Genomic DNA, 12,198 nt, shown 5'->3' with positions numbered 1-12,198 from the left:
TAATATTCATGTTGCCCTTACAGCTTCCTGGTATAAGCAAGTTCTTGGGATTATACAAACTGCTGCTTCTGTTTCCAGTCCAGATTTCTAGAAATGAAACTCTGGGCCGCGCTGACGAGCGTCCGCGCTTGTCTGCGACCGTAGCAGAGCCGCCCTGGCCTCCGCAGCTCTTCAGCCCGGTGCCAGGCCCCAGGGGCCCAAGCGGCTGCCGCCGCGGCTCTCCGTCCCCCTCCTCCGGAGCACGGGTCCCCTGGCAGGGGGGTGCAGAACGACCCCAGAGCAGGCTCTGCCCGAAGGTGCAGCGGCGAACAGGCCACAGAGACGCTCGAGGCTGCAGTCCAGCCTTCGGAGGACAGGGCTCGGCACGCAGCCCAGCTCCAACCTCTAGGTGCGGCTGCCGGACAGTGTATACAGAGCCATCAAGACAGCAAGCAGAAAGCAAATGGCGGCTCCCGCGGAGTGGATTTTCGGCACAGAAACCACAGCCCCGCCAGCAATCCCAATCCACAAACTCTCCCTGTATAAAAAATATTCAAAAAAAAAAAAAAAAAGGCGGGGCGCACTGAGCTTTCTTTGCCTCGGGTACTTACAATCCACTGCTGATTACACATTCAGCTTCTCCGCCCGGAGCGAAGCGAAAGAGGAAGCAGATGGGAGCAAAGCGCCCGCGGCTCTGAGCAGCCAAGCGTCTTTTTTTCGATTTCTTTGTTCTTCCTGCTCCTTGGCAAAGTGGTCCACTACAGATTAACGGTGAAAGGAGCTTTAACAGACTGTGCGAAATCTCTATTAAAGCCGCTGCTTTGAGCACCATGCTCAGCACTTCAGCAACCCCCCTACGCAGCAGCCATCTTCCTGTCCATAATCATTCTAAATCCACATTAGGCTATATTAACAGAAGGATAATGTTTGTACTTTTTGGCTCTAATAGTCAGGTATTTGGACCTGTGCATACTCCAGGATCCATACTTTAAGAAAAGCATTACAACGTTTCAGATTTCCAGTGAAGAACAATCAAATGGCAACAATACTGCTTTATCAGTCCTGCTGTCTTCTGTTGTAAGCAGCAAAAGCCCTGATTATTAGCAGATTAAAGCGCTAATGTTTATTTTTACACAACAAAAACAGCATGGCTAGTTTTAATTTTGATTTAGCAGCTCCATGATATCAAGGAGTTGGATTGACGTATCTCCAGTTCATTTGTCAGCTCCTGATGATCATTAGGTGGCTTCCATGGTCCTCACACCTTCATACTTTTATGTGACAGTAGACATCTTTTTGTTCAAATTAATAGAAGAGAACAGATTCTGGAGAGTGGGTAAAGTTTAAAGACAATTTTAGGTCAACATAAGAGAGTATTTGCTAACATTGGAGGCATCTAAAAATCAAATGTTTGCTTTGAAGATATAGTGAATGCGTTAAGAAAGTATATTTGGTTATGTTTAGTTTGATAAGCTCTCATTCACCATTACTATAAAAGAGATTTCAGAATTAAGGAAAGATTAGGACTAGATATTCTTAGAGTTTCTAACTCAAAATGGCATACTACTACTATGTTATTGATTCTTTTGAAAAAACTATAGTTGCAAATAACTAATTGAACAAAAACCTTATTCACAATGAAAATTATAACCAACTCATCAAGAGAGGACTTCACTGTTTTTATTTTAAATAATTATTTATTAAATGGCAAAGTGAGTCAGCATTATTGAAGCCATTTGGCAATGCAGATTGTGATACTTCTTTATCTTTGTTCTTCAATAGCTACAGAACTTGTGGATTTGCTAAAATTTATCTTCTGTTTTCACTAAGCCTTTCAAGTTCTAGTCTAAGCAATGTTATATTTATGTGTAAGTATGATTTTTCTATCAAAATTGAGTTATGTAGGGTTGCTAACTTAATGTATTCCAATTATTTGTGTTATACTTGCATCCATGGCCTCACAAAGCCCTCAAACACATCATCTAGGGATATTTTAAAAATAAAATTTAACACACATATAAATATGTAGTTCTATAAAACTATTAAAATAAGGATGAGTGTATGGGGGTTGTAATGTACTTGGGAGGCCATTCTGGTAAGCCACTTAAGAGGGATGGCAGTGTCTTCACCGCATCTATGACCATAAGAGGAACTGGCTTTAGGTAAAGGTGATGAGTTCTGCTACGAAAACATTTAGCTTCAGTAGCCTTTGATATGCTTTAGTAGGATATGCTAATGCTTAAAATATGATCAGAGAGAGTGGAGTCAGGTAAGGACCCTGTGAGGGAGACATATAAGAAGAAAGAGGAGAGCACCTAGAACCAGAAAGATTTCAATCCTAGAAGTAAGACTAATGCACTGGAAGTGGTTAGTGGTGCCAAATGTGTTGGTGAAATTAGCCAAGAAGAGGTTTGAAAAGTGTCTGTTGAATTTGCAGGTTGTTGATGACACAAGGGTTGAGGAATATTAAATTGAAGTAAAGTTATCCTCTATTCAAATCTAAAACCATATCAATTTACTCCCTAAAATACTGAAAAACAAAAGTTACCTTTTTTTCAAAGCAGTCCACTGTTCTCCTTTTGGGAAGGAGAGGGCCATGATAAAATATAGTAACCATGCCTGGTCTCAGCGGATTTTTTTTTAAACTTGTCTTAGGATCAAAGGACCAATAAAGCAGTGTGGTTTAGTGAATTATAGGAAATTATATGTGTTCATTAGAACTTTTTGCTAAGCTATGTTTTGTGAACTTGTTTTTTCCAGGAATTGTTTTTTTCAGGTTTGGAGGCAAGATGTTTTCCAAATATGGTTTATTTTTTTGAAATTATCTCTGAAAAGTTTGCAGTAGCCATATTTTATAGGTTAAACGTTTTCATAAGAGGTTCAGATGAGGCTAAACTGCATCCAGATGTTTTAGTCTATCTAATAGTGTTCCTGAAGCACAGCACATATTAAGTTATTTGTCTCCCTACAAAGAGGTATATATGTTTTGTGAAAACATTCAATGAGTTGGCAAAATTCAATAGCTTAAGCATAACTTGAATGTATATATGAATTATGTAGATAAGTAAAATTTGCATACAAATTCTCTTTGAAGTCAGCGGTTGCTGCTTATACATGCAAGATAGAAATACTAAATTTTACAGTGTCTTTATAGTGAAAATGCTGCTACAGTTTGTACAAGGAATTGGAGCCTACTTGGTAAATTAAATTCTTAGATTTTGTGGGATTTATATATTTTTTTCTCATGGCAAAATTATATTTTGCAGATATGTGTTAATGTTGTTAAAATAAATAAAAAAGAAAATTAGTTACTCTGGAACTCCTGTAAAAATAGAGAACTTGAAGAACAACCTGATTTCTTTTTTATAATATTGCTGTTGGGAATACTGATGGGTCTTCACACAATACTATCCAGTGTTACCTCAAATCTCTTCTGAGATGACAGGGAATATACAGCACTGGGCTCACAAATTAAATAAATATTCTTAGACCCCGCACCTTATTAAGGATGCACCACAACTCTGTGCTGTTGTCAAGCTCTGTTATATGATTTTCACCACTTAGTTTTAGAAAACCTCATATTCCACAGCTACAAAACTGTGAAGTCCTTCTGCCCCCAGAGGCAGTGAGTGAGAAGAGCTCAACAGGAAGAATGGAGCTTTGACTGTGCTTTACCACTGTTGTGATTCAATTGTTTATGTCCCTTCAAAATTCATGGTTTGAAATCCTGCACCCCAGAGTGACAGTATTAGGAGGTGTGGAGTGTGGGGCTGATTAGGTCATGAGGGTGGAATCCCCATAATTGACTCTCTTATGAAAAACTACCCCAGAGACTTAGCTTGTCTCTTCTGTCACCACGGAGGTTGCTGGGATCCGAACCCACTGGATTTGGTTGCTTCATCAATAAGAGAAAATGATACCAAATAAAAATGAATTTAATCATAGCCTGGTCCAAACTGGGAAGACAGCTCTCTGTTTGTGCTGTCCTACAGAAATATTAGATTCATAGTGGGAAAAAGCCAGAAAATATACATATGTAGACTTTTCCAATCTGTGCTAGCCAAGATATTGTGTTAGTCAGCTTTTTGTTGCTGTGACAAAATACCTGAGAAAATCAACTTAGAAAAGGGAAGATTTATTTTGGCCCACAGTTTCAGAGGTTTTAGTCCATGGTCACCTGGTCCATTGTTTCTGGGCCAGTGGTGATGCAGAACTTCATGTTGAAAGGGCTTGGTGAAGCCCTTCTCATAACATCTGAGCAGAGAAAAAGAAAGACTGGGGACAAGATACAGTCTCCAAGGGCATGCCCCCCAAGAGCCACTCTCTTTAACTAGATCCCACCTCTTACAGTTTCCATCAACTCCCAATACTTCCTTCAGCTATGAATCCATCAGCGGATTAATCCACTCATGAGGTCATGAAGTCTGAGCCCTCATGATGCATTACTTCCCCAAAGTTCATTTCTTCTCTCTCTCTCTCTCTCTCTCATGGGGGATGGGTACTAGGGATTGAACTAAGGGGCACTTGACCACCAAGTCAAATCTCCAGTCCTAATTTGTATTTTATTTAGAGACAGGGTCTCACTGAGTTGCTTAGTGCCTCATTTTTGCTGAGACTGGCTTTGTACTAGTGATTCTCCTGCCTCAGCCTCCTGAGCTGCTGAGATTATAGGCATGCACCACCACACCCAGTCCAAAAGCTCATTTCTGAACAAGCCTTCAGACATGAACCTTTGGGGGACACTTCAGACCCAATCTACAATAGATCCATCACAGTTCAAGTTCTCTGAGCATGTTGGTGCCAGGGGTTTTGGAGAGGGCAGTTTTAGCTCCCATTCTCAGCACAAGATGATGGTTTATAGGAAGCTGGGATGGATGAAACAGCTTTATCAGGAAATGAAGAATAATAAACAATTTGGAATTTCTAATTTTAAATGGACGTCATTGTACTTCTACCACATGAGAAGGCATAAGCAGATGATCTTTTATGAATCAGAACCAAGTCTTCACCAGACACCAAATCTTCCGGAGCTTCAATTTTGGACTTTTGAGGCACCCAAACTGTGAGAAATAAATCCCTGTGATTATAAGTCACTTAGTTTAGAGTATATTTTTATAGAGGTCTAAAAAGACTAAGAGAAAATTGGTACTGATAGCAGGATGCTGCTGTAACAAACATCTAAATGTGGAAGTGGTTTTGGTACTGGGTAATGTGTGGGGACTGTAAGAGTTTTGATGTGTATGTTACAAAATCCTGTGTGGCCATGAAGGGATTAAGGGCAATTCTGGTGAGAGCTCAAGAAGAAAAGAGAAGAGCCGAAGATAGAGCTCAATCTTAGAGACTGTGAACTGTAAAGGCCAATCTGATGAGATGGCAGGCAAAGGAGGAAAGGCCATCCTTGATACACAGTTACAAAGAATCTGGCTACTTTGTGTTCACATTTCAGGGAATTGTGTTAGGGTTTCTGTGTTTTGTGGAAAGTAGAACTGGTAGGTAATTAAACTGGATATCAAAGAAGTTACTAAGCACAGCTTTGAAGTTGCAACTTGATTTCTCCTGACTGTTTATTGTAAAATGCCACCACAGAGAAGTGACTTAAAATAGAAATGTAGGGACTGGGGTTGTGGCTCAGTAGTGGAGCGCTTGCCTCCCATGTTTGAGGCACTGGGTTTGATTCTTAGCAGCACGTGAAAAATAAACAAATAAAATAAAGGTTTTGTGTCCATCTATAAATAAAAAGATTTTTTTAAAAAAAATGGAATATAAATCAAAGGGTAAGAGAACTTAAAATATTCTCAGTGTATCCTATTTGTCAAAATGAGGAAGATTATTCAATATAGAACGTGAAGGCTGTGGCCAAATTTAATAATCAGATTAGAAAATTATCTAATGATAATTAGATTAATTGGGATGGCCATTTCAATCATCGCTGTGAGTTATTTATCAAGACAATGTGGATATCACGCAGCCATCTAAATAGAAGCCATGGCCTATTGTCCAAGACAATGGAAGAATGACCTGCAAAGGCATTTCAGAGATTATCAAGGATTACCCCTGCCCTCATAGGCCCCAGTGCCAGAGCTGAGGGGGAGGATAGGGTGACAGCTACCTGGTGCCAACTCACACCATGAGCTCTAGTCCCTACATTCTGGTGAAAAGCACTCCTCTGCTGTCTCAGGTATGGCTTCAGTGGGCCCAACGCAGTGGACACGGAAGTGGCTGCCCCACCAGGGTGCATAGGTGATTAGCTTTGGCTACATATGTCAACGTGGTGCATCTCCCAGGCATGCACAGTACATAACCACGTTATTATGATAATGTGGCCACTTCACATAGATTTCAAAATATAGAGGTGCCTGGAGTGTGAAGGCAAGGCATTGGCCCAAACTCTCCCCCAGTATGTTCAGAAATCAGGACATTGAGCCTAGAATTATTCTGGAAACTTCAGATTTAATGTCATTTGTCCCATTGGGTTTTGGAATTGCTCAGGACCTATTACCCACCCCATTGTTTTTTTTCTCCCTTTTGGAATGGGGATGTCTATCCTATGCCTTTCCCATCACATGACTTGTTTGATTTCACAGGTTCATTTGCCTCAAGATGAATCATACCTTGAATCTCACTCATGTCTGACTTAGATATTGATACTCTGGATTTAGATTTTGGAGTTGATGCTGTAATGAGTTAAGACTTTGGGGGCCACGGCGATGAAATGACTGCCTATATTTTGCATGTGAGAAGAACATGAATTTGGCAGGGTGAGGGACAGAATGCTATGGTCTGAATATTCATGTTCTCCTAAAATTCATGTTGGAACCCTACTCCCAAGGTGATGAGACAAAAAGGGGACTGGAAATTAATTAGATCATGAAGGCATTGCTCTCATGATTCTGAGATGTCATGTCCAATCAGAATACAGTGAGAGTGTCCTCTATGACCCAGACAGGAGGCCCTCCCCATGCACTGAATCTCTTGGCACCTTGATCTTGGAATTTCTGGCTCTATAATTGTGAGAAATAAATTTTTATCATTAATAAGTCACCTAGTTTATCTTATTTTGCTAATTAACATTCTGGATGGACTAAGAAACCTCCTCACATAGGTAGCACCTTACCTTACCGAGGCCAGCAAGTGACTGAAACTCTCTGAGTCTTGGTGTCTTCAGCATGGTACCTCCTTTAGAAAACTCTTGTCAAGAAAAATATATAAGTGTTTTGTAAAATTATATAAATAACACAAAATTTTCATTATACAAATAAGAAAAATGAGGCCTGGAGAGGCTAAATTTATAAGTTATACAGTAGCTTCCCAAACTCTTATCCACTGAAATATAATTGGGAGTCAACAAATAGCAAATGTATGGATCCCTTAATAGGCAAAAACTGAAATATTATAAGTAAAAAGGTGAACCTAACACTCTTGGAAGCATTATTCACTGAGATATAATGTGTATAGTGTAAGAATTTAAGTGTAACATAAAAGCAATGTAGTAGAATAGTTTATGACTTCATGGTCATTTTTATAGACATCAAGTGCATTTAAGTCAAAAGAGAGGGTTATCAATTGGGAATTTGGATGTGGTCTAGCATAACATAATTCACTTGTCAAAGTTTCTGGAAGGCTTCAGGCAATTTATTGAAAAAGAGGACACACACACACACACACACACACACACTCCACACACACACGCTACAACACATGTAATTTCTGCCTAATGCATAATATAATATTAAATGATGTTTAAAGGAAATAAAAATGTGAAATAGCTCAATTTTGCTATTTTTATATAATTTGATATTTGTTAGTTATATAGTTCAATGCATCTGGGCTTCTTTGCAGTGCTCTGTGACCTGTGGCTCTGGAGTTCAGCAAAGAGATGTCTACTGCAGACTGAGAGGCGTAGGTCGGGTGGCTGAAGAAAGGTGTGATCGGTCCACCCGGCCTTATTTTCAGAGGCAATGCTGGCGCCAGGACTGTGTGCAGTACCAGTGGATAGCAGGACAGTGGCTGGATGTGAGTATTGATGAGTGAGCTTTCAAAGACAATGTCTATAAGAGTGTGCTGTTCATTTTGTTATTGCATTTCTAGTGTTCAACATCATGTAAGACAAAAGAGACACATTGGCTTGTGAAGTGTGTTGATGCCCAGAACATGCAAGTAAATGAAAGTTTCTGTGACCCTTCAACCAGGCCTCTGTCAATCAAAAAGTGCAGAAACCCTCCCTGCAAATATGTGGTAGTAACAGGAGACCCATCCCAGGTAAGGCAAAAAAAAAAAGGAATTGAGAAATTTTGTTCCTGTACACAACAGCTGGGTCTCAAATTTGAAAGTGGGGACAGATAATGGGTATGCATATTGATCTAATGAGTGATACCATTGGATTGTGTAGAGTACTAACAGCAAAATGTTAGTCTGAAGTGTCCATTGGTACCATCCATGAAACCAACTACTAGGAATAGTTTAGCAAATGGGTCTTGCATGGTTCTCACTTTTTAAAAACAGTACTATTGAGGTATAATTGACAATCAACTGTACATATTTAAAGTGTACAGCTTAAGTTTAGACATATGTATGTATCCATAAGCTCAGTATAATATACAAAATAAATAGCATATTATACTTCCATCAGCCCCAAAATTTCCTTGTACTATTTTGTAATCCTCCCTATACTCCCTTCACCCCACAATTAACCCCCACTATTTTCTATATTAGTTATGTGTCACTGTATTAGTTTGAACTTCCAGGATTTTATATAAATAGAATTATTTTTTTGTCTGATGTAATACAAGTTTTGGAGATTATTGAGGTCACAATATGTATCAGTAGTTTATTCTTTTTTTATTATTGAGTAATATTTCATATAAATTGTATAGATGTTTTCAAGATTTCTTATCTTTTCTTCTCTGATGTCTGATATGCCTTTAATTCTGATCCAGTTTACTTTTCATTCCATACATCACCATCTTCATCTAAAGCTCAATTTTATCTTTTAAGAAGTCCTTCATGTCTATACTTAATATTTTAAGCATATAACAGTCATTACTGACTTTTTAATGTCCTTCTGTGCTAATTGTAAAGTCTGTGTGTTTGCAATTTAGAGAAACTCAGTGTAAGTTTTTGCAAGCATCACCATGAATATTGTGTCACACCTAAAAGGCTTTCTACCTATTAATAGTCACTTCTCATTCTCCCACTTTCCTCCTAGTCACTGACAACCACTAACTCCTTTCTGTCTCTATTGATTGCCTGGTTCTGGACATTTTGTATAAATGGAATCATAAAGCATGTGGTCTTTTGTGTCTAGCTTCTTTTATTTGTTATTTTTTTATATCTTCTTTTTAGAAATAGCTATTCAAATCCTCTGCCCATTTGTATTTTTATTGTTAAGTTAGGAACTTTTTTTCAGGTACCAACTTTTGTCAATTATATGATATTTAAATATTTTTTTTCTCAGTCTGTGGGTTGTCATTTCACTTTCTTCATAGTGTACTTTGGTGCACAAATGTGTTTAGTTTTGAGGAAGCCAAATTTGACAAACTTTTAAAATTATTGTTGTCTTTGTGCTTTAAGTATTACACCTGAGAAATTATTGCCTATTCCATGGTCACAAAAACGAATATTGATGTTTTCTTCTAAGACATGTATAATTTTTGTTTATGCTTTTAGGTTTTTCATGTACTTTGAATTGATTTTGTGTATAATGACTTTAGTTCTTTAGGGTAAACACCAAAGAGTATACAGTGGGTCATATGGTGATTCCATGCCTAGTCTTTGGAGGAACTTTCATACTGAATTCCATTGTAGTTGTATGTACTAATTTACAGTTCCTTTCCCCCAACATTCTCACCAGCATTTATTATTTGTTTTATTGATGAATGCTATTTTAACTAGAGTGAAATTAAATCTCAGTGTAGTTGGTTTGCATTACCCTGACTGATAAAAATGTTAAACAGATTTTCCAATTTTTTTTGGCCTTTTCATTTTTTTTTTTTAAGAAATGTCAGTCTAGTTCACTTGCTATTTATTAATTGGGTTATTTATTTTTTGACATTAGTTTTTTGAGTTCTTTACATATGTGGGATTTTATCTTGCCTTATTCTTATTCTCTTCCTTTTGACCCTGTGGTAACCTTGAAAAATCTTTGTTACTCTTTGACACCCAGAATATGTAAAAAACTCAAAAAACTTGATGTTGAAAAATAAATAGAAAATTTACAAAATACAAAGCCTAGCCAGAATCTGGGTTCTTTCTATTTATTGGTACAACTCTGGAAAAGTTGAGCAAATGGCTTGGAAACTTTGTTTACCCATCTGTAAATGAGGCTGATCAACTAAGATTGTTGTGGAGATAATGCAGCTATTATAGATAATTATTATTATGAATAATAATTAAACAACTGTTTAATTTTAGTTGTTAAGTTTCAAAACATCTTCTTATCATCTTGCAATCATGTATTTTTAAGTGTGCAGGTAACTGTGGATTTAGTTATCAACAAAGGATTACATATTGCATTGGGATCCGGTCTATTAAGAAACACAAGCTCCATCAGCTTTGGCCTGTATCCTATCGAGAATGCCCTGTGCCACCTTCCTCTCAGGTTTACAAATGCAATATGAGAGGCTGTTCGCATGTGGCCACTTGGAAAGTTGGAAAATGGAGCAAGGTCAGTGTGAAATAATGAATTAAAAACTTTTTGAATTCGGTTTTCCAGGGGGTAGAATGCCTGGTAATCTGCATGTCTAGCTATATTCTTGGAGTTGTCTCATCTCCTTTTGTCTGAAAACTAATGTATCAGTTATTTGTACATATAATCTTATCTCTCCTCTATGCTTTCTGGAACTTTTTTTAATAATAGATGCCATATCAATACTTATTTCTGTTCCTCAGAAAACCCTGTAAGGAGATTACACTTTGAGGAAGTATTTAAAACATATTTATTGATAAGTGAAGAAATAAAAAAATCTAATATATGAGTAATAAATATTATTTTCACTATATCATATTCTCAATTTAATTGATGGAAAGCAGATAAATACTACTTTGCAAATAGCATCTTAACTCAGTGAGAAAAAAACTCTTAGGAGTCTTAATATCCTTGTTAATTAATATTTATTAAGTATTTACAATGTACTATAGATATAAGTATACAAAATAAATGAAAAGAAGCCAGTAACTGAGAAATAATAGACTTAAGTCCAGGACTGAGAACTTTTTCCATCTGTAACTGTGCAGTCTTCAGTGTATTTCTTTATCTTCAGTAGTTCTAACCCTTATTGACCCTCCATTTATTTCAAAAGGACTTACTCTGAGCAGGCATGGACTTACTGGACTTCTTTAGTATTTGTTATATGTTTTTCTGTAAATTATACTCTGTTCACAGTGCTCAGTGACTTGTGGAAGTGGGATAATGGTGAGAAGAGTAGAATGCATAGCTGAAAATGGTGGGTCCAGTGACCTGTGTCTGAAGCATTTAAAACCAGATGCTCAAAGGAAATGTTATGCCAATGACTGTAAGTTAATAAATTTCAAAAATGAGCCTAGTATGTAAGTTTTTCTAAGAAGTTTTAGTAAAGTGTAAAAATAAATGGACATGATAGTCACATACTCTACAACCTGAAGGGTTCAGGTCTTCAATGTGTGGCACTAACTATATGATTAAGCTCATGCTGTGTTTGTAATTTGTTCAGTGTTGATAAGATGTGTTAACTTGTCTTTGAAGGTAAATCATTTACCACCTGCAAGGAAATCCAAGTTAAAAGCAACATTACCAAGGATGGTGACTATTACCTTAACATTAAGGGAAGAATAATAAAGGTATTACAGAAAGAGTTCCTAGTTGACTTTACCACTGTTCATTGTCTATTGATAAAGTTTTATAGGTGTTTGCATTTTTCTTTTAGGTCCACTGTGCAGACATGCACTTGGAGAACCCCAAGGAATATTTATCACTGGTAAAAGGTGAAGAAGACAACTTTTCTGAAGTGTATGGCTTTAGGTATGTGCTGTGTTGTGTTCTATCTGTATATTTTTTATGACTTTTAGAAGTTCTAACCTTTGTACGACACTTGAATAGATCACATATGGGGCAAGTAATTTAAGAGCAGATGGACATATGAGGACCTAAGCCATCTGTTTCCATGCATATTTAATAAGAAAGACATGAGTGTTAAGCTCTACTCACAGAGAGATTGACTTAAACGTGGGTGAATGGTGGGACAA

The 12,198-nt window shown here is 37.5% G+C and overlaps 1 protein-coding gene across 1 annotated transcript in view; it reads left to right on the top strand.

Moving 5' to 3' along the window:
* The window catches only part of Adamts20 (ADAM metallopeptidase with thrombospondin type 1 motif 20), a 165,207-nt gene that overhangs the window by 125,115 nt on the left and 27,894 nt on the right, over positions 1-12,198 (top strand). The window contains exons 30-35 of the mRNA XM_046436199.2: positions 7,819-7,992; positions 8,068-8,238; positions 10,442-10,642; positions 11,360-11,489; positions 11,699-11,793; positions 11,880-11,974. Coding sequence (XP_046292155.1) covers positions 7,819-7,992; positions 8,068-8,238; positions 10,442-10,642; positions 11,360-11,489; positions 11,699-11,793; positions 11,880-11,974 — 866 coding nt within the window. The remainder of the gene's footprint in view (positions 1-7,818; positions 7,993-8,067; positions 8,239-10,441; positions 10,643-11,359; positions 11,490-11,698; positions 11,794-11,879; positions 11,975-12,198) is intronic.

Source organism: Marmota monax, unplaced genomic scaffold (assembly GCF_021218885.2).
Source record: "Marmota monax isolate L192 unplaced genomic scaffold, Marmota_monax_Labrador192_F-V1.1 WCK01_AAM20220418_F8-fsc00012, whole genome shotgun sequence".
Classification (NCBI taxonomy): domain Eukaryota; kingdom Metazoa; phylum Chordata; class Mammalia; order Rodentia; family Sciuridae; genus Marmota; species Marmota monax.
The sequence above is the reverse complement of the archived record's forward strand: the minus strand, read 5'-3'. Positions and strand labels throughout refer to the sequence as shown.